The sequence below is a fragment of the Protopterus annectens genome, chromosome 5.part1, assembly GCF_019279795.1.
Source record: "Protopterus annectens isolate FY-2018-M chromosome 5.part1, PAN1.0, whole genome shotgun sequence".
In the NCBI taxonomy this organism is placed as follows: Eukaryota; Metazoa; Chordata; order Ceratodontiformes; family Protopteridae; genus Protopterus; species Protopterus annectens.
Window position 1 is genome coordinate 338,198,887 of NC_056736.1, and position 23,942 is coordinate 338,222,828.

The 23,942-nt window shown below is 43.3% G+C and overlaps 1 protein-coding gene across 1 annotated transcript in view; it reads left to right on the top strand.

Moving 5' to 3' along the window:
• NUMA1 (nuclear mitotic apparatus protein 1) overlaps positions 1-23,942 on the top strand; it is a 3,180,433-nt gene that overhangs the window by 2,200,478 nt on the left and 956,013 nt on the right. Inside the window, exon 16 of the mRNA XM_044072777.1 lies at positions 3,378-3,446. Within this exon, the coding sequence (XP_043928712.1) occupies positions 3,378-3,446 (69 nt within the window). The remainder of the gene's footprint in view (positions 1-3,377; positions 3,447-23,942) is intronic.

Genomic DNA, 23,942 nt, shown 5'->3' on the forward strand with positions numbered 1-23,942 from the left:
ACTGGGACAGTGGATCCACCAAGTCAGAAATAACTGAGGGCATGCCCTTCAGACCACCCACATCTTTAATTACAGATGCTTCAAACTTTGCAAGACATTCTAAAATCCTCACTGTTCGGCACCTGAAGTCACAGACAAGTAAAGTTATACATAAACATAAAATAAATGTTGTTAGTGGTTTCATACACTTGAAGCCTTGTGGATAGGCTGGGGACATGAAATCCTGCTCATCGTAAAACACCACCGCAGTCGTGGTACATAAACTAGGGGGTGCACACTAACGACTGTGCAAGTTAGCCCTGCAGGCTTGAGAATAGACCCCGGAGTACAGTTTCCTCTTGAAGGCCACATAGGTTTCCACGCAGAAGCACTCTACCGCATACGTTTTGCGTAGGGCTTCTGCAGAACCACTTTAGTGGATTCTTGACAGGTATTCATTCTTAGAACGCTCTGATTTGTGCCAGTAACAGACCTGTTTGCTTCCCCAAGTAGCAAGCAGAGACCATAACAGCAGACTTGGGCAATGGATGCATTCTTCCCAAGTTAATCTGTTTTCTCTTCCTGTATCCTTACTCCCCTGGGTAGTACAAAAACTGAAAGAGAAGAGGCCAAAAATTACTTGGCCCTTTCTGACTTGGGCAGAACTAGTTCTCCCACTTGATTTTGATGGTGAGGAATAAACCTTTACTGCTGCTTTAGCATGTGTACTACCTGGCACAGCTCCGGGGATTTCCTGTACAGCCTAAACTGTCAGCTTGGAAGATATGACCCTGCTATCTGTTGGCCCCATTTTGTCTGAGGTAATCTTTAAAAGTGAGGGAGGCTAGAAGGTGAAATTTAAAGATAGAAACAAAAGAAACTGACTCAAGATACGCCAAGCTATTTATTAAAACTCAAATCATAAAATGCAAAGCTTTCGGGTGATACCTTTCATCAGTACAGATTAAATTAAAACATTTAATCAAGTTAATAAGAAATTCAAATGCAATCACATGGCACAGCCAAACAGTCTAACATTATTGTCTAATGACAAAAGCACTAATAGATACGTACATTGTAAAAATGTTCAGTGATATAAAATAAATCAGTGGTGAAAATTGACAAGTATCCAGTGGGACTATCCCGGTCAACAAATGTAAAATAAATAAAATAAATATTGCATCTGTTCATTTTTTAAAATAGGCTTAAGGCTAATTGCATTGTTTATTTCAGGTACTGAATCAGCTTGTAGCCTTAGAATCCAGTTGGATTCACTGATTTCCAAGGTTTTTTATTTTCTCCCCGTCTGATGCTGGAGGTTTTAACCCAAACACAGAGAGGCTTGTACAGGAGAATAAAATTAGATTTGTAAGTGCATACAGTAGAAGAATTGAAGTAAAGCAATTAATTTACAAAAATTGGAATATTTTAAGGGCTATGCCAGAGTTGCAACATATGCTGGGTGATGAACCTAGATTTGCTTACAGGAACTGTACAAATTTAGAAGAGACTGTTGCAAGGACTTTAAATTTGATTATCATAAAATGAATAACAAGCTGCTTGTAACTGCAGTTGTAGGGACAGTATTATTGAGGGTACTTTCATGCATCCAAGGACAGGAAGAGAGTATAATTTTAATTGTTATGCCACATGTAATACTACGAATATATAGTGTATTTAGGAACTTGAACTAGATGTCCTTCGTTCTGTGTTGGTAAATGTAGTTGTAGAGTCCGGGGATCGAACTGTAGAGTCCGGGGATCGAACTGTAGAGTCCGGGGATCGAACTGTAGAGTCCGGGGATCGAACTGTAGAGTCCGGGGATCGAACTGTAGAGTCCGGGGATCGAACTGTAGAGTCCGGGGATCGAACTGTAGAGTCCGGGGATCGAACTGTAGAGTCCGACAGGTGTAGAAATATTGAAACAAATGCATTGGCAACACATACTGATGAAGACTGTTCTGACCACAAGTTTAAATTTAGAGTAATTGATGTTGTGCATAAAATATCTATACAGTTGTGGTAAGTTGCCTACAGAGCTATATTTTCTCCTGCATATGGCTAAATAACTTCTTTACCAGTCTTCCTTTCGTTAAGGAATTATACTGCTGGAATGACTCCTGTAATGTGTAGTACAGTCACGTTTGGCCAGTGCAATTTACGTTTTCTGGGTAGGCTCACTCTTGCTGTAGCAGCTCCAACCAATCTTCCTGTTACTTTCCTGGAATTGCATCATTTGCTAGTATAGGCAGAGGGTGGAAGGAGGCAAGACATGCCTTACCTACTTAAACTAGTGTGCTGCTATGTTTCCAAATGTCTCGTAAGTGATGTTTCAGGCAGCTTCCCTGAAAGAGATGCTGGGTGTGCAATTTTTATGTCTGCATGGGCTTCACAGGTGGCAACAGTGATGCTTTTGGGTCCGTGACATAGAACATGATCTAGTAACAATTCAGCCACAAAGATAACTGAAAGTGGTACAAGCTGCTCTCTGCTTTCCACCTGGCACATTGGGTGATGCCAGGCAAGGAGGCCAATTTCACACTGGTGATAACCATAAGATCTGAATGACGGACTGGGAACTAGGCCATAAGATAGATGCCTGCACGTGACTAATTACCACGAGTAAGGGGCTGTAATCCAGCTGCAGTCCTACTCAAATATGTATGGTTTTAGTATGTATAATCACGCTAGTGTAATTTCTGTTAAAGCAAATTGCCATATTTTTTGCTGAAATCAGGTAACCAAGCTCGTGATTGAAATGTGTTAAGTTCTTGTTTTCCCTAGTTTAGTTGCTGTAACCTTTTGAGTTACTATATGTAATTACAGATGTCAAGGACATTATCACCAGTGATAGTTTTCTCCTCTTTCCAGTTAGTGCAGTATTTGGTTTCATGAAACTTTGATCTGATCATCTGTCGATTTAGGTCTGTCTAGATCCAGTACAGACTGTATGAATCTGCTTGTAATGAAGCCCTTGCATTCTGTAATGCTTTCATTTCAGATGCCTGCCTTTGTGTGTGTGTGTGTGTGAGAGAGATATATATATATATATATATATATATATATATATATATATATATATATATATATATATATATATATATATGTATATATATATACATGTGTGTGTATGTTTGTAAAATATTGGTTAAAGCAGCTGTTCTGAAGCGGTGTAACCATGTCTTTTTATACACGTTTTTTAAGCACTGTAAGCTTTTCTGCTTCTGTATTTCATCATTTAACCAGTTTTAATGTGATATGTGGCTTCTGTTGCTTCCTTTTAACATAGAAATCCCAGTAATTATAGAATATATTTTATTTACACCGGTTGGCTATTTTGTTTTTATATCCTTGTTTTAGCAGGATGAGAAATTAAACAAGCAGCTATATTTTAACAGGTTGAGGAGTTAAATAAAAAACTTGGACAGCAGGAGACAACATCGAAGACACATCAGCAGAAAGTGAAGGTAAGATTGATGTTTCCCAAAGTTACATCTCCATAGGTTATGCACTACCATCCAGAATTCTGTGACGATCAAACATTGGGTCACAGTTGCATGTTGGTAGTACACTGTATCAGCTTTTCCCATCTTTCTGCAAAATGTCTTATAGTTCACTTCATTTTTTTTTGTTAGGGTTCTCTGTGGTTCAACTTCATGTCTGAATGTCATTGTCTTCGCAAGTTCGTTAAACCCTTGTCTCAGATTTTCACTAAGCAGTGGACATATTTCTGTCCTAATCTCTCAGGAGTGTATGTTAGTACCAGCTTCTAATAGCCAAAAGTCTATTTTCGGCTTCTGAATTACTGAAGTCTCTGAAGAGAGTTTGCAAACAAAATATTTTGCCGAGTAGTAGATGTGTTTTCTGTCATTTGCTTTTATACTTAACTTTCTTTGAATAAACATTTGAAATATATACATTCGTTGTGAAATGTGGTTTTGAGAACCAGTTTGAGTGGTTTATAAACAGGAAAGATCACAATTTTGGAAAATAACTTGCGGTAAAGCTCTTATTTTTGTGGTGATTGGTATTTTTCAGAATTTTGTCTGACGAAGTAATGTGACAGTGTTCCTTTGCATGTGTGTGGTACTTTGAAGGTAATGCTTTAACATGTTTATGTTTGGACTCTGGAAATACATTTGCTTCATACTTCACAGTAACCTCCTCTTCCCAGTAGGGACACATTTTATTTTTGTGGTTTATTATTTTTTGAAAAGCTGATATCGGATTTCACCTATTGAAATTATTTTGCGTTTTTTTTTTTTTAACTGCAGTTTGAGTTAAATGAGCATTTTCTTGTGCTTCTAATACATTTTCTGTCACTTGAGTTTGAGATTGTTAAATGTTAGACTTGAGCCAGAAAAGCTGAAGATTGTGGTTAAAATCCCTACGACTCTGATGCTGGTATCAGTAGGGAGTACGTCATTTGTGAGGTCAGTAACTTGACGGGTTAGTATTGCCTTTTTTATACACATGTATATTCATTGTTCCAGATAATTTTTTTCAGTCCATAAAGAGGTATGAAGAAAGTTTGCAAGAAACTTAACCCCCCCCCCCCCAAGTTGATTAAAAGAAGTTTTCTGAAGTCTATTTAAACATGAAACCAAATTGTAAGGTTTTAATAGAGAGGTGCAGTTGCTTACTCTTTTGCTGAACACAGCAGTCTGAAGAGAATGAATGAGTTTTTTTTCCCCACTTTCAAGGGAAGCATGTTGGGTGATGAGGATAGTTGTCCTCTAGATTTATATTTTACCTTCCCAAGTCCTACGTTGTAGCATTTACCTGGAATTCTATGGAAGTCTGTAAAGAAAGGATTTATAGATTGAGCATTTCCTCTTAGATTCATAGATATTCCAAGGCCCACGGAGTCATATGACCATTCATACATTGCCAGTATCGTACCTCAGGATTCCTCTCCTCTCTTTCTGTAGGAGGGGCAAACCATTCAGTCCTGGAATAAATATGTGGGTACCCATTGAGTTGCATTATGTTGAAAGGGGGGTATTGTGCTGCAGTGTTTAACATGCAGGAGACATTTATACCAGAGGTTTGGGAGGTGCTTGGGTTACAAACCAGTCCCTCCATGTTTTATTTGCACATTGCTGAAGATTTAGGTCCTTGTTTTGGTGAAGATATTACAGTCATGGCAAAAGAGGAAGTCTAAGGCAATTGGGTCTAGTATTAACCCAGACAGAGAGCTCCCCTTAAAAATTTGTAAGGTGGTGAATAAAAGGATAATGCTTCCAGCCTCTCTTGATAGCTGAGAAACTTTAGGTATGTGATCCTTTGGTTAAGAACCACACCCCAGAGGGGGCATTGTACGCCATAAGTGGCCTGATTGATGATGCTTATGAGGGAGTGAGTACTTCTGTAGACCTTGCTATTCCTTTGGCAATTAGCTGGGCTAAGTAAAAGTACTTCTTGACAATTGTGATGTGATGCTCCAAAGAGAGAAGTATAAACCTATGTACCCAGGTCCTTGACCACATTTTCATTTTGTAGTGATGCATTTTCTATACACTATGATTAGGGGGGTAGTTGTCTACCAAAAGTGATGATGCTACACTTCTTACCATTTATTTTGAGCTCATTGGTATGCCAAGAGTTTACTAGGGAGAGTTAATTCTGTGGAAGGTTTGGGTAACGTAGGTTTATTATGCAGAGGTTGTAACTTTCTGAAGATCTGAAAAGTAAATACCAAAAATAAGTCCTACCACTGAACCCTGGGGGACACCGCTGGTCAAATACTTTCCCATAAGCCGCTTTCAACTTGCACTGTGTGAATTCTGTCTTTTAGACAGTTTGCTTTCCATTTTTACACATGCAGGTACATTTTTAAAGCATTTATTTTTTATATCATGCTAGCACAGGGAATGTCAGACCATAGCCAGGTCAAGATGCGCTTCTTATACTTCATTTTCATCTGCGTCCTCTGTAACACTTTTGAAGAAGTTTGCAAGATTATTTAAATGGACAGTGTCTGCCCTTCAAAGTCTAAACTGTTAAGGATCAAGTCTAATAAGGTTACTGATATCCCAATTTATCAGCTACATGTTCCATGATTTTGCAAATTGGGTTGGTAAGATTGATAGTTCTGTAATAACCTCTGACAGCTGTAAAGCCACCATTAGAGAGGAGCATATCACCACTGATGTGCACCACTCATCAGGGACAAAACCAGTAGCTGAACTTAAAGGACCACTACGGGGAAAAAATTTAGAAAGATATATTTTTTAACTTTTTCTTGAGATTGGCTCATTGCAACCTGTATGCACCAGATAGAAGTAGTTACTACTAATTTTGTTCATTTTGTAACCCTGACTGACCTCTTGGGGGCAGACATCCTGATGAGAGTTTAGAGAAAATCTTCCCTATGATACACTGTCAGTCCACTCTTTCTGAGAATGCAATGCCCCTAGCTAGGCTGTCATACAAGACTTCCATTCACTTAGAATGGAAGAGGAGGAAAGAGCAGCTAAATCTGACAGGCCTCAGTAAAAGTACCATTTACTGTCACACACTGCCTTTTACAAATGTGTTTCCTAACGAAGTGTTACACATTCTGTGAAAAAATCTTCCAGAACTGCCAGCTCATTGCTGAGATAACAGAGTTTATTTAGACGTTCAACTTTGATCTGCTTCATTTTTTTCTAACTTGCTCCTCCCATATTCCCACCCTCAGCTGGAAGAGTTTCACATTCCCTGCTCTGCTAGGTTCAGCTAATTTGAATGACAGAACACATCAGAGTTGCTTGCAGCCAGCCAGGTGTGCCTCTGAAACTGTTCCCTCATCTCTCTCTCTACTGCAATCATCTGAATAGCACTTTCACACAGTAAGTCATGGCAGAAGTATGCTTTTAGCAATCCTTAATGTTAAGGTGTCAAGGTATTCCTCTGATCATGCCCGTAACATACATGGATAAAAATTGATGTGGGCCACTGACTGATTTAGCTATGACTGTAAATCCATACTCTAACCAAAATGAATATTCATATATGTCTTGAAAAGAATTGCAGTCTTCTGCATTTTTATCCATTAGGCATGCCACTGATGTGTCGTCCTGTTTGTAGTTTCTACTGCTGTTGTGTGCACATATTAATTGCTGGTATGATGTTTTTGAAGCAACATAGTATATTCTTTACTTCATGCAATGCAGTGCCTACTTACTGTTTTTGCGCTCTCTCAAAATTGTTTTCTTTTGCAGGTTGCCACAACATGCTGTTCTATTAATCCGTATACAGAAATTAACACTTTTGTCTAAGAAGCTGTACAAACCAGACTTCCTCCTACTGTATTGTTTACACAACAGTCATTTTTTTCTGTAACAGTAACTGTTGGAATTCAATTATCATAGGAAGTTAGTTCTTACAGCAGGGATCAAGCATGACAGGCCCTCTATACCACAACAAAGAAAATGAGCTATCAAACACTTTGTAGGATTTATATATAGACACCAACTAAGATGTATAACAGGGTTGGGAATGGCATTGGTTTCATTAAAAAATAGGCTGCAAAGGGCAAACCTTTGAGCTAAAACATTGAAGTACTTGCAAGTCATTCAATGTACAGACAGCCCATGGCAATGACAAGGCCTACAAACACAGAATAAGGCATTCTGTAAAGTTAGTAGCCAGAGCAATTATGTAGATAACATACATTTCAGCTATCTTACCATCTGCAAGTGCATAACTTGTGAAGCGTGATGAATAACTGTCAATCTGGATTTCACTGCAGGAAGGGGCAAGGGCAAGCTGAAGTAACAGGTATCATGCTGAGGAAATGACTTCATTATGCAGACATCATGACTCCTCAGTGATCTAACTTCAATGGACTGTTCATCAGCATAACACGAAGAAGGTCTGATGCATATGCATGGGAACCCTAAGTCACAGACAGTGGCTTAGCAAATTCACAGCAGCATCAGAGGAGGTATGACCAGATTTACTTAGGAAACACGTTTTTTAAACCAAAGAAGAGATGCACATCAATAATTACCTAGTTCTTCTGTCACCAGTTACATTTAAACATAGACAGCTCACCAGAAAGTAGCTGCAATCAAACGGACAGCCATATTTCTACAGTTATTCACCGCTATACAGACTATCACCTTGTCCATGATGTACGAGAGAAGCAGTTATAGAGATAGTTATGTATCCCAGAGACAACCCCGTCTATGAAACAGGCTACTCATCCATGTGAAGCAGAGTTCCTCCCTAATACAATTCAAGTGCAACTTGGATTATTGGATGGGAAACTGGAGATTCATCCCTGGATTTGGCACCTATATATCTGATGAAAACTGCTAGCGAGTAAATGGTTCATCTCCCAGGCCCATGCTCACATGTATCAAGAGTATTACCGGTCAGAGATTTGGAATGCATGGATAGGCTTACAAAGGCCCTTGTAGTTAGTCTAGTAAACACCAATGAACAGCAAAAATGTATATGTAACGGATAGAAAAATTCCACAGACACAGGTACTGTGAAGATGGATTATAGTTGGGGTGCCATCTAAAGAATAAGGTGGAGCAATTCACATGAGACAGAGCTAAGATCACATCTGTAACAAAGTACAGATGAGACGGCTAATACACTCACAGCAAGTACAAATATGAGTCGGTCATTGTCTATGTTGGTGTGAACGACTGGATACATACCTCCCTGGACTACATGAGAAGAGACATGAAGAGCTGTCCGATCTTGTAGCCCAGGCATGTATGAACCTAGCCCTGAGTAGCATTCTGCCATTGCCCAGAATGATACCGCAGTACAATGACAAAATGATTGACTTCAACAATTGGCTAAGCTTCTGGTGTCATTCTAAGGGGATTCAGTGTCTGTCTGCCTGGGACGACATGGTCGACGGACCACGATGCTTGGCCAGAGGTGGCCTGTACCTGTCGCCCCTCAGATTCTGGATAATTGCTAAGGCTTTTGCCGCCCCTATAGTGCCTTTTTCAGGCAAGATTCAAATGACAAATTCACCACCGTAACTGGAACAGGCAAGTAAAAACTGAGGGTAATGCTACTCAATGGTAGAAGTCTAAATCTCAAAATGTACTCAAGGCACTTCTTAAAATGGACCAATATCTGTGCAGTGACTGAGACCTGGTTCAAGGCTCCAGAGAGCACCCCTGCAGTCCCAGGCTATAACTCATACCACACACTTCAGCTGTGTAACCTGGAACGGAACACCAAAGGCGGGAGGTGTGTCCATATTCATATCCACACCTCCAGGCTAGTTGCTCATCATAATGCATCCGAGGTTATCCAAGTGCAGCTAACTCTGGGCAAAACTGCAATCCAAATTGTAGCTTGCTACAGATACCTCACCATGCCCCAGGATGCCCACATCTCTTTTCTTGATATACTGGAAGACATTAAGGTTCAACCAAACACCCTAATAATGGGCAATTTCAACTATCCCACCATTAACTGGGAAAACTATTCATGTACCTACTCTTTCGCTCAACACTTTCTGGAATTCATAAATTCCAGTGACCTGGGTCAACTCATCCATACCCCCACCAGGGGCAACAATATCCTAGACCTAGTCATTACCAACATGAGTGACCGGTGTTCCACACCTGAAGTCAACTCCTCGTTGGTCCGATCCGACCATAAGCTAATTACCCTAGATATACACATCCCAACCCCACCCCCATTAAGGAAACCATGGTAAAACATTTCTCCAAAGCCATCTTCATGCTTCTTGAGACAGAAGTGGTGAACTTCATGACACCCATTCCGATAGTGATACAGTTATGACTACTGAATCCTGCACAGATGCACTCTATAACCACTTACACGAGTGCATGGATCGTGCTATCCCAAACAGAACCAAGACGCTATCCTCCAAAAAAAAGTAAGCCAATCTGGTGGTCCCCCTGCCATAAATAAACTCTAAAACAGAAGGAAGAAACTGTTGGGAAAGAGAGTAAAATCCCATGAGTGGAGGAGAGCTCCCTGATCAGCCTCAGTAAGAAGATGAAATCCCTTATAAGATCCTCCAAAGCTAGCTATGAAAACAGAACCGCCACTGATTCTAAGGACAACCACAATGCATTCTATAGCTACGTCAAGAATTTCACTGGCAACACCCAGATCTGCTCTGAGTTACAGCACAACGACAGAAAAATTACAGAACCAGCTAACATTGCCAACATCCTGGCAGATAGGTTCAGTGCTAACTTTAGCCCCTCTCACCCACTGAAGGGCCCATATCTCTACAGAAAAAATGCAGAGTCCCTGTAATCACAACTATGCAGGTAAAAGATGCACTCTAAAGCCGAAAACACAGCATCCATGGGACCGGACAACAATCCCAGCCTGTGTTTTACACAAACTTCAGAACGAACTTGCCCCCCCACCTAAGCACCATGTTCAGTCATAGACTCACATCAGGCTTTGTGCCCACTGACTGGCACCCAGCAACAGTTATGCCACTCCACAAATGGAGAGCCACCACTGATCCCAGGCACTATCGCCCTATTAGCCCGACAAGCCTGGTCTGCAAGGCCATGGAACGTATCATCATGGAACTCAGTCATTGGTAACCTCCAAACTCTGTACCCCACCCAGTTCGGGTTTGTGAAAGGCAGATCATGCCTTCTGAACCTGATCGACTTCTTTGAGCAAGTCACCAAAGCCGTAGATGAGGGTAAGGTGGTTCACACAGCCTATCTTGACCTCGCCAAGGCTTTCGACACCATCCCCCCATTCTAGAATTGTAGCTAAACTCACTAAACGAGGTATAAATTCCTATGTCCCAGGATGGGTTGCCAACTGCTCACTGACAGAACTCGCATTGTAAAAGTTGCCGACTCCAAATCTGACTTCAAACCAGTGACAAGTGGAGTACCACAGGCTTCAGTCCTGGGACCTCTCCTGTTTGGTATCTACTTCTCTGAAGTACAGACTAACACAGAAGGCCACTGGCTAACTACGTTTGCAGACAAATGCAAACTAGGAGCCATAGTAGAGTCCCCTAATGATGTGGACATCCTACAGAAGGGCCTCGCTAAGACAGATGCCTGGGGTTAGAGCCATGGCCTCAAGCTCAATACCGAAAAGTGCATTGTCATCCCCTTTGGTAAAAACTCTGTACCCATGAACTACCACATAGGCAGCAGTCTACCTAACACCAAATGTATGATGAGACCTTGGTGGACAGTAGTCTCTCCTTTGAAAATCACACTGCCACAGTAGTCAGGAAGTCCTTCTACATGGCGCACCATCACAAAAGGGTTCTCATTCAAGAATAAAGAGGTCATTGTTCCCCTCTATTCAACACTCATTAGACCCATTATAGAGTACAACTGCCCTTTTGGAATGTACCTCATAAGACATCTGCAGCAGCTGGAAAGGCCACTGAAGTACCTCACAAAGAGGGTTACTGGACTCAAACAGATGCCCTACACTGACAGTCTCAAACTCCAGCTTTACTCTGTAGCATATCACCTGTAGCATATCACTGTAGCATATCACCCAATATTATTCTAGCATGTCCAAAGGTCTGTTGTCAATCTCCTCTCCGGTCCAGCTGGTGAATCTGGGAATCTTGAGGCAATGTTATAACTGCCTCATGTACACAGACAACCCTCTCCTCCTCCCACATAACACAAATACTTGCGAGAGATGCAGCTATTTAGCCAAACTGGAGGCTGAGCTCTCTCAACTCAGGACTGGCAAGGCCAGACAGGAGGAGAAGGCAACTACACACACCACAAAACCAGCCTCACATAATGCTACCACTCCACTGAATCAAACACACAGACATACTCGGAGGCTCTGAGTAAAAATTTACCTAAACAGCAGAGGCCTCCAAAGCAGACACCCAAACAACTGCTACCTCAAGACACCCCACAAGCAACACATAAACCACAAAAGCAGTGTGCAAAGCAGTCACAGCCCTTAAGGCCAAATACAACACCAAACATACTTGTCATAGGTGACTCCATAGTCAGACACACTGACGTCCCACTCACCAGGCTGAACAAGGAGAGGGTCACAGTAAGCTGCCTATCGGGCGCTAGAATCCGCCACATAGCACAAGCACTCGGGTCACTCCACGGCAAGTACAAATATGACACAGTCATTGTCCATGCTGGTGTGGGCGACCTGAGGCGACGTACCTCCTGGACTACATGAAAAGAGACCTAGAGGAGCTCTCTGATTATGTAGCCCAGGCAGGTATGACCCTAACCCTGAGCAGTATCCTTCCTTCACCAAGAATTGATGCCACAATATAGAGACAAGATGATCAGCTTTAACAATTGGCTTAATGTCTGGTGTCATTCAAAGGGGATCCAGTGTCTGTCTGCCTGGGATGACATGCTTGACAAGCCACGCTGCTTCGCAAGGGACGGCTTGCACCTGTCACCCCTGGGATTCCGGATATTGGCTAAGGCTCTTGCCACCCCCATAGTGCCTTTTTTAGGCAAGGCTCAAATTCTAAACCTACCAACCTAGAAAACAAAAATGGGAAGAAACTGAGGGTAATGCTGCTCAATGCCAGAAGTCTAAATCTCAAAATGCACGCACTCGAGGCCCTTCTCAGTATGGAGAACATCGATGTCTGTGCTGTAACTGAAACCTGGTTCAAGGCTCCTGAGAGCACCCCGGCACTATTAGGTTTTACCTCATATCATGCATTCCAGCCCCAAAACCCGGACCACACCACAAAAGGACGGGTTGTATCCATATTCATAAAGGATACCCACACCTCCAGGTTGGTGGCAACGCAAGCCGGAAACCATCCAGGTGCAACTAACCATAGGCAAAACTGCTCTACAAATTGTAGCATGCTACAGGCCACCCTCTCAAACTCAGGAACCCCACACAGCCTTCCTGAAGACACTGGAGGGTATAAATGTATCTCAAACACCATCATATTGGGTGACTTCAACTACCCGAATATAGACTGGGAACATTACTCAAGCCCTAACTCTCTAGCCCAACGGTTCCTGGAGTTCATAAATTCAAATGCCATGGAACAGCTAGTCACTGTTCCCACGAGAGGAGAAAATATACTAGATCTCATTGTCACAAACATGGGGACAAAATGCTCCACACGAAGTATATCCCTCATTGGTGAGATCTGATCATAAACTAATCTCACTGGAAATCCACATCCCCCACCCCAAACAAAAAGACCATAGTGAAGAACTTCTCTAAAGCAAACTTCACACTACTCAAGACTGGTGTGGTATCCTTCAAGGCCCCTGAGCCAGTGGAAACCACAACCCAAGCTGCGGAAGCCCTTACAAATGCCTTCTATGAACACCTCCAGGACTGCATGGATCAGGCAATCCCAAATAAAACCAAGACTGTTTCCACAAAGGGCAAACGTCCAGTCTGGTGGACCCCAGCCATTAACAAACTTTACAATAAGAGGAGAAAGCTATTACATGATAGAACAAAAGCCATAAAAGGAAGTCACCCTGATCATTATTAGTAAAAAATACGAGCACTCATAAAATCAACTAAGGCCAATTTTGAGAGAAAAATTGCCATGGATTCAAAGGACAATCATAAGGCCTTTTTCAGCTATGTTAGGAACCTGGGTGGAAACTCCCAGATATGCTCAGAATTAGTCCAAAATGATACAAAAATCACTGAACCCACAGACATTGCCAACATACTGGCAGACAGGTTCAGTGCAAACTTCACCCCTCTCCCCAAAGGAGAGATAACTATCCCAGCAGTGTAGCCTCCCGGACATCTCAAATGCAGGTGAAAGCTGCTCTCTCTAAAGCTAAAAACACAGCATCAATGGGACCAGATGGTGTCCCCGGCTGTGTGCTGCACGAGCTAAATGAGGAATTAAACCCGCACATAAGGCAGCTGTTTAATCTCAGCCTTACCACAGGATACGTGCCCAAGGAGTGGCGTACGGCAACTGTGGTCCCACTTCACAAAGGCGGCGCCTCTACGGACCCTGGTAATTACCGCCCCATAAGCTTAACAAGTCTAGTCTGCAAAGCTATGGAGAGGATCATAATGGAGCTCATAAACAAAGATATAGGGGACTTGCAGACATTGGACCCGACCCAGTTTGGCTTTGTCAAGGGAAGATCATGCCTTTTGAACTTGGTCGACTTATTCGAAACAGTCACCAAGGCCATTGATGAGGGAAAGGCAGTCCATACAGCCTACCTTGACCTTGCAAGGCTTTCGACACAATACCCCACTCGGGTATTGTAGAAAAACTTACCAGCTTAAATGTAAACCCATATGTCACAAGATGGGTTGCAAACTGGCTTAAGGACAGAACCCACATGGTTAGAGTTGCTGGCGCTGTGTCAGACTCCAAGCCGGTCACAAGTGGTGTCCCACAGGGCTCGGTCCTTGGCCCCCTATTGTTTGGCATCTACTTCTCAGAAGTACAGGCCAACATGGGAGGACTTTGGCTGACAAAGTTTGCAGACGACTGCAAACTGGGCGCCATAGTGGAAAGTGCATCGGACACGGATATCCTTCAGAAGGGACTCACGGAAACAGATAGCTGGTGCCAGAGCCATGGCCTGAAGTTAAACGCCAAAAAATGTATAGTCATGCCCTTAGGGAAAAACAAGGTAACCCCAAGCTACCATATAGGTGGCAATCCACTAAGCACAGAAGAGGTTATCAGGGACCTGGGGACCCAGGTTGACAGTGGCCTTTCTTTTGACGCTCACGTTGCTAAAGTGGTTAGAAAGACCTTCTACATTGCCCACCTGATCATGAAGGGATTCACATCCAGATCTAGTGAGGTCATTGTTCCCCTGTACTCTTCACTTATCAGACCAATGATCGAGTACAATGCCCCATTCGGGATGTATCTCACCCGACATCTGCAGCAATTGGAGAGACCCCAAAAGTTCCTCACCAAAAGGATAAAGGGACTCCAAAATCTGTCATATGCTGCCAGATTGAAGAAACTCCAGCTCTATTCAGTCGCATACTGTCTGCTCAGAGGTGACATGTGCCTGACATACAAGGCCATGTCCAACCCGGAATTAATGGACATGCTCCACCTCAAAAAATCCAAATCCACCAAAACCACTAGAGCAAGCGACTTAAACCTTAGCACGGATATAAATAGGAAGTGCTGGAGGGATAGATTTATCACTCAGAGAGACTCCCTATGCTGTGGAATAAAATCCCGGTCCATGTGAGGCAGAGCACCTCGCTGACTCTGTTAAAGAGAAATCTAGACCTGTGGATGGGAGATTGTAGGTTTACCCCGGGAATCATCTCTGTGTCACTGCTGGACAGAGGCACAACAAACTAATGGGCACAGTATTTTTTCATATAAGGGGTGGCGTAAGCCACAAAAATTTGGGCTAGGCTTATAAATGCCTTAGGGCTGATAGCCTAGTATAAACCTATGAACCTATCTCTGCTTAACATATAAAGCTATGTCAAACCCAGACCTGTTGGATATGCTCCACCTAAAGAAATCCCAATCCCTCAGTGCTACATGCTGTAGGGGCCTAAACTTTGTCACCACAATAAACAGGACATGCTGGGAGGTATAGATTCCTTTCCCAGAGACTTCCCATACTCTGGAACAAGCTACCCATCTATGTCAAGCAAAGTTCCCCATTAACACTCTTGAAGAAAAATCTTGATGAGTGGATGGGCAATAGGAAATGCACCCCGGGGATCACTTCTGTGACTTTGCTCGACAGTGGCACAGGAAAATAACTTTCTTGGGTGGCGTAAGCCAGGGAACCTTGTTGGCTAGGCTTACTTAGGCCCTTGGGTCGATAGCCTAGTACCTACCTATGAATATTGCCTATGGCAACAGCACTGCACAAGTACGAAGCTTACAAGCATGTCCTTGAAAATACACCTAGTTCAAAAATGCAAACATCTTAGCAACTACAGCTGTCTATACAATGGCCCTGACTTTCACAACAGGAACAGGATAAGTAACAGGTATGATGAGTAGGTGAATTCCTCACGCAGACATTGTGATTTCTCAATCAATTAATCCAAAGTGTTTGGCTAAAGGCAGAGAAGATGGAGGTGTGATGGAAATGGATGTGAATTCTAAATCGGAGTTAATGGGCTAAGATATTAGAAAGTACTGTTTTCCATTGCCGGCAGCTACAACAAGCTTTTATATTCACTGATATCCAAAATATCACACATTTCCTCAAGATGCTAGTTAAACCGGACTGGCCACCCCCAACTCAGTTTTAGACCACTAACAGTTGGTGTGTAACCGGGACTGTTGATGTTCTTCATCTCACATTGCTGCAGTCCTTACACTTGGGTAGTCCGCTGTCCTCGGTCGGCCCGAATATCAAAGTATAAGGCTGACGTCGGTCAAGGCGCATTTGACTGACATCAGGACGTCAGGGTACAAATGCGCATGACCGACGTCATATCCTCAGTCTTTTTTGCCGCATGGTCCGATGCAGAAGCAGTATTGCAAGTGCCGGTTGGCGTTCTGAAATTTTTCGTTTTCGGAGTTTCAGACCGAGTCAAAGTTGGCTAAGTACCCGTTAGGAATATTTTAGTTTTTTCTTGCCTCAGTGGTTTACCGGATGTCAGAAAAAGTGAATAATTGTATTTCTTGTGGGAAACGGATACCGCATAGAGACTATCATACTTTGTGTATTCCTTGTTTAGGGCCTGAGCACAACGTTGTTGGGTGTCGCTCTTGTGCTAGATTTAATAAGCGCACTATAAAGAGGAGATTAGATTGTGCCAGGTTAGTCTTTGGGAAGCGGTGTAATTACAAAATGCCGTCGGATGCTCCGACGCCCGCTTCTTCGAAGAAGCGCAAGGACAAAGCAGTGAAGCCTAGGCTAGAAGAACCGTCCGTACCGGACGCCGGTTCTTTAGAGGTGTCGGTGGAGCCGGTGGTTCCACCGGAGGTTTCTTTGGGATCCCAGGGAGAGACCTTGTTATTGCAGGATGTGGCCTCTCAGGAGGCAGGCCAGGGTGATGGGGCTTCTCAGGTTACTTTACTCCCCTCCCTGCCTAGGGTGGTTAGGCCCTCTCCTTCTGTTTCCAAGGCTTCTCCTAGAGGCAGGCCAGGTTTAGCTTCAGTTGGTGTCACCCCTAGTTCTTCTGGAACTGTGCCCAAGAAGCATATGCTTAAAATGGCAGAAGATTTGATTACTCTGATTAGGGTTCTTTGCCCCTCCTGATAAGAGACCTAGGGTGGAGCCTGAGCTAGGAGTTTTGAGCAGGCTTGGATGTTTGAGTCTTGGCTGAAGACTTGCAGGAGTACTCTCCTTATTCTGATTCTGATGTGGATGATTCTACTCCTTCTGCTTCTCCTCCTGAGGATTTTTCTTTTCAGAAACTCTTCATTCCATGAGGGAGCATTTTAAGTGGGAAGGTCAGGACTTCTCTGATTCCAGGAAAAGGCTTAGGAATTTTTGTTTTACCCCAACATAGGCCTTTGGCTATACCTCCTGTTTTGGATGTAGTGGAAGATGTTTTACAGAGGCTTCTCTTAATCCTGATTCTTTGCCTCCTGCTCCTGTTAAACCGGATAGGTATTACAGGGTGCCTGAAGTTCATAAGTATCTTTTAAGAGTCCGAGGGCAGACCCAGAAACTGTTAGCCAGGGGCCTAAAGGTGTTAAGGCTTCTGTTGTCAAGAATCCGGTTCCTGCAGATAAAGAAGCCAGGGCCTTGGATAGATGGGGAAAGAAAGTTTATACTTCTTCCACTCTAGCTATGAGGGCTTTGAATTGCCAGTTTCACATGTTAAAATACCAAAACTATCTCCTTTCACAGTTGAAGTCTAAGGTTGATGCTCTGGGAAGGTATTGATTGTAAAGAGTTACAAGATTTAGTACATGTTTCTGAACAGGTGGGTAAGCACCCCCTTTGGACTACTGATTGACTTAGAGGAGCTCTCTATTATGGCCCACAGGTATGCCCTAACCTGAGCAGTACCTTGGGATCAAAATTTATGCCACAATAAAGACAAGATTTTAAGCTTTTAAAATTTCTGATGTTTGGTGTCCTTTAGAGGCCAGTTTTAAAAGGGATGACAGGTTACAGACGTTGTTTTGCAGGTTCACCTGTCAACTTGGGAATTGGTTGGCTAAGGGTTGGCCATCCCTTATGCCTTTCGGGTCAAGGCTAATCAAAGACCTCACCAGAAAGATTTGGGAAGAACTGAGGAAGTGCTGCTCAATCCAGGTCTAAATCAAAATGTCCTAACAGACCCAACCTTTTGAGAACAGAGCCTTCTGTGCTGTAAGCACCTTGGATGAAGGCTTGGGCCCCTCAAGAAAATTAGGTTTAATTCCCATACAGATGGATTCCGGAACACCACAAGGCGGTATCCATTTCATAAGTTCCCACCTTTCAGGGTGCCGGACTACCAAAGAAAAGTCCAGGCAACTTACCTATGCAAAACTGCTTACAATTGTAGCATGCTAAAAGGGGTCTCAAACTCAGGCCCACTACCAGAAAAACTGGAGGGTAAATGTATCTCAAACCCATAGGGTGATTTAACCCGAAATGCCCTGGGAACATTACTCAAGTCCTAACTCCGCATGGTCCGATGCGGAAAGTTATAAGTGCAAAGTTGGAACAGCTAGTACTTTAACCGGAGTTAAATATACAGATCTGTTACAAACATGGGACAAATTGGTTTTCTTCCTCAGGGATTTCTGATCATAAACTAATCTCACTTATTGGAACACCCAAAAATTACCATAGTGAAGAACTTCTTTAAGGAACCTTGACACTCAAGCTGGTGTGGTTCCTTCAGGCCCTAGATTGGAAACCACATTAAAGCTGGGAAGCCCTTAGTGTTTGTGAACACCTCCAGGACTGCATGGATCAGGCAATCCCAAATAAAACCAAGACTGTTTCCACAAAGCGCAAGGACAAAACTGGTGGACCCAGGGTTAAACAAACTTTACCACGAGGAAAAAGGCTATACATGATAGAACAAGTTTCCAGGAAGTCACCTATGATCTTATAGAAAATTTACTGTTTAAAAACAGAATGGCCAATCTCAGGAGGAGGCCATGGATTCAAGGACAATCATAGCCTTTTCCAGGTATGTTAGGAACCTGGGTGGCTGCCAGATATGCTTTTAATTGGGCCCAAAAAGATACAGCTTCAGTGGACCCCACATTGGCAACTACTGGCAGACAGGTTTTGCAAACTGCACCTTAAAGGTGATAACTATCCCAGCAGTGTAGCCTCCCGACATCTAAATGCAGGGTGAAAGCTGCTCTTTTGAAAGCTAAAGGCATCAATGCCGAAGTTCAGGTGTCCTACTATCGAAATGGGGAAATGAATCCACATGCAGCTTTTCCTCTGAGCCTTTCCACAGGACTCTCACAATGGGGAGGCAACTTTGGTGCCACTTCCAAATGACTCTGACGGACCCTGGTATTACGGAATTCTTGTTTAACCAGCATGGGTCTGCTTAGCTATCGGGTCATAATGGAGCTTAAAAAGATATAGGGACTTGAGCATTGACCTACCCAGTTCCCTTTTTCAAGGGAAGATATGCCTTTTAGGGTGCCCGACTTAAAAGAGTCCCAAGGGCTGATGAGGAAAGGCTTCCATGGCCTAAAGTTGTTAAATTCTGTGGTTACCAATCCGGTACTGAAAAATACCAGCTTAAATGGAAACATATGTATATTGGTTGAAAACTCTAGACAGCCACATGGTTAAAAGTTGCTGCTGTGTCAGACTCAAGCCGTTCACAATTGAAATCCCAAGGTGGTGCTTGGCTATTGTTTGGCAAACTTCTGAGGTTCAGGTCAACAGGGGAAAGGATTCTTTGCAAAGTTTTATGCGACTCAGGCCATGGGTGAGGTGCATAGCTGTTCCTTCGAAGGACTCACGGTAAGGATAGCTGTGAGCCTGGCCGGGTTAAGCCAAGGATGTATGGTGCTCCCTTTAGGGAAAAGGTTAACCCCAAGTCAAAGGTTAACAACTGAGGACAAAAAAGGTTATCAGGCCCGTTACCAGGTTTTCAGGTGCCCTCTTTAGAAAATGGCCTGCTAAGGGGTTTGGGAAAACATACCTTCAAAGTTCCCAGTCTAGGGGATTCCTAGACTAGTGAGGCATTGTTCAAGGTACTTTCCTTATCAGACATATGTAGAATCCCTTGGGGTTCACCTGAATCTGCAGAAATTTGGAGAGACCCTTAAGTTCCTCACCAAAAGGATCAAGGCACTCCTAAGGTCATATGCTGCCAGATTGAAACTCCAGCTCTATTCAGTGCATACTGTCTGCTCAGAGGTGACATGTGCCTGACATACAAGGCCATGTCCAACCCGAATTAATGGACATGCTCCACCTCAAAAATCCAAATCCACCAAAACCACTAGAGCAAGCGATTAAACCTTTCAACGGATATAAATAGATGCTGGAGGGATAGATTTATCACTCAGAGAACTTCTATGCTGTGGAATAAAATCCGTCCATGTGAGGCAGAGCACGGACTCTGTTAAAGAGAAATCTAGACCTGTGTGGAATGAGGTTACCTGGAATCATCTCTGTGTCACTGCTGGACAGAGGCACAACAAACTAATGGGACTATTTTCATATAAGGTGGTTAGCAAAAATTTGGGCTAGGCTTATAAATGCCTTAGGGCTGATAGCCTAGTATAAACCTATGAACCTATCTCTTAACAAAAAGCATGTCAAACCCAGACCTGTGGATATGCTACCTAAAGAAATCCCAATCCCTCAGTGCTACATGCTGTGGGGGCCTAAACTTTGTCACCACAATAAACAGGACATGCGGGGAGAAAGATTCCTTTCCCAGAGACTTCCCATACTCTGGAACAAGCTACCCATCTATGTCAAGCAAAGTTCCCCATTAACACTCTTGAAGAAAAATCTTGATGAGTGGATGGGCAATAGGAAATGCACCCCGGGGATCACTTCTGTGACTTTGCTCGACAGTGGCACAGGAAAATAACTTTCTTGGGGTAAGCCAGAACCTTTTTGGCTAGGCTTACTTAGCCCTTGGGCAAGCCTAGTACCTACCTATGAATATTGCCTATGGCAACAGCACTGCACAATAGCTTACAAGCATGTCCTTGAAAATACACCTAGTTCAAAAATGCAAACATCTTAGCAACTACAGCTGTCTATACAATGGCCCTGACTTTCACAACAGGAACAGGATAAGTAACAGGTATGATGAGTAGGTGAATTCACAGACATTGTGATTTCTCAATCAATTAATCCAAAGTGTTTGGCTAAAGGCAGAAGATGGAGGTGATGGAAATGGAGGGAATTCTAAATCGGAGTTAATGGGCTAAGATATTAGAAAGTACTGTTTTCCATTCCCGCAGCTACAACAAGCTTTATATTCACTGATATCCAAAATATCACACATTTCCTCAAGATGCTAGTTAAACGGACTGGCCAAACTCAGTTTTAGACCACTAACAGTTGGTTTTAACCCGGGACTGTTGATGTTCTTCATCTCACATTGCTGCAGTCCTTACACTTGGGTAGTCCGCTGTCCTCGGTCGGCCCGAATATCAAAGTATAGGCTGACGCCGGTAAAGGGCATTTGACTGACATCAGGACGCCCGGGTACAAATGCGCATGACCGACGCCATATCCTCAGTCTTTTGCCGCATGGTCCGATGCAGAAGCAGTATTGCAAGTGCCCGGGTTTGGGGTTTTGAAATTTTTCGCTGAGTTTCAGACCGAGTCAAAGTTGGCTATCCCCCTTGGGAATATTTTAGTTTTTCTTGCCTCAGTGGTTTACCGGATGTCAGAAAAAGTGAATAATTGTATTTCTTGTGGGAAACAGATACCATAGAGACTATCATACTTTGTGTATTCCTTGTTTAGGGCCTGAGCCCAAAGTTGTTGGTGTCGCTTTGTGCTAGATTTAATAGCACTATAAAGAGGGGATTAGATTGTGCCAGGTTAGTCTTTGGGAAGCGGTGAATTAAAAATGCCGCCGGATGCTCCCCGCTTCTTCAAGAAGCAAGGACAAAGCAGTGAAGCCTAGGCTAGAAGAACGCCGCCGGACCCGGGGTTTTTTAGAGGTGTCGGTGGAACCGGTGGTTCCACCGGAGGTTTTTTGGGATCCCAGGGAGAGACTTGTATTGCAGGATGTGGCCTCTCAGGAGGCAGGCCAGGCTGAGGGGCTTCTCAGGTTACTTTACTCCCCCCCTGCCTAGGTGGTTAGGCCCTCTCCTTCTGTTTCCAAGGCTTCTCCCAGAGGCAGGCCAGGTTTAGCTTCAGTTGGTGTCACCCCTAGTTCTTCGGAACTGTGCCCAAGAAGCATATGCTTAAAATGGCAGAAGATTTGATTACTCTGATTAGGGTTCTTGCCCCTCCTGATAAGAGACCTAGGGTGGAGCCTGGAGATTTTAGAGCTTTTGAGCTGCATTTTGCTGCTGAAGACTTGCAGGAGTCTCCTTTTCTGTTCTGATGTGGATGATTCTACTCCTTCTGCTTCTCCTCCTGAGGATTTTTCTTTTCAGAACTCTTCATTCCATGAGGGAGCATTTTAAGTGGGAAGGTCAGGACTTCTCTGATTCCAGGAAAAGGCTTAGGAATTTTGTTTTACCCAACATAGGCCTTTGGCTATACCTCCTGTTTGATGTAGTGGAAGATGTTTTGCAAGGCTTCTCTTAATCCTGATTCTTTGCCTCCTGCTCCTGTTAAACCGGATAGGTATTACAGGGTGCCTGAAGCTCATAAGTATCTTTTAAGAGTCCTAGGGCAGACCCAGAAACTGTTAGTCAGGGGCCTAAAGGTGTTAAGGCTTCTGTTGTCAAAATCCCGTTCCTGCAGATAAAGAGGCCGGGCTTGGATAGATGGGGAAAGAAAGTTATACTTCTTCCACTCTAGCTATGAGGGCTTTGAATTGCCAGTTTCACATGTTGAAATACAAAACTATCTCCTTTCACATTGAAGTCTAAGGTTGATGCTCTGGCGCAAGGTATTGATTGTAAAGAGTTACAAGATTTAGTACATGTTTCTGAACAGGTGGGTAAGCATTCTTTGCAATGTGGTTTTGATGCTGTACAGGCCTCTGGGTGGCTGCCACTGGATTTCGAGGCACGCCTGGCTGAGGGATCAGAATTTATCTGACCATGTTAAACAAGATTTTAGATGCTCCTTTACAATCTGATGTTTTGGTTCTCCTGTTGAGGCAGTTTTAAAGAAAATGGAAGACAAGGCTAAGTCTATGCAGACTGTTAAAGATTTTTGCAGGTTCAGCCTCCAAAGTTTAGTAGAATTGGCCTCTAAGGGTGGACGTATCCTTCTTATGATTCCCAGTCTAGGGGAGATGCGGTAGGGAAGACCCGGCTTTAGGCCAGAAGGGTTTCCGCCAGCTTATGGAGGGGCCGCTAGGGGACATACCCAATTTCAGCTCCCAAAAGGAACCTTCCACTATTTTTTGGGGAGGAATTGACTTTCAAAATTGGGTTTAACCCAAGCAGATGGGTTTGGATTATCCCGGTTCATTTTTACCAAGTTTTTTAAAATGGATTCAAAAAAAAAAGGGCTCCAAAAAATTTTTTGTTACTTAAAAGGGGGCCTAACCCCCCTTTCCCAGAAGGGGGTGGATTTTTTTCCCCGGGTTCCTAGTAAAAAAAGGGGGGAACAGTGGAGAAATTTTTTTTTTAAATGGCCAGTATGCTACTCTGGTAAACTTTCCCTACTAAAGAAAGGCTACACACAATCAGCTGCATGTCATGGTCAGAGAGGGGCCAACGGTCAACCAAGACCAGGTTGATGACCTGGAAGTTGACTGGAGACAAGCTATTCGAGTTCGTGGACTAACTCAGTGATCCAGCACCCGAAAAAGAGATGGATTCAGTGTAGTTGTAGAAGAATAGTAGCAGTGTGAGGACTACATTAACTGACAAGTGGTGAGCACAGATTGCTAGTAAGGTACATAAGGAAATAGAGTGGGAAAATTGGAGCTGTCCGGGCACTCCACAAAATAAACACGCCAGTCAGAAAAAAGTGGGAGAATAAAAGACCAAATCAGGC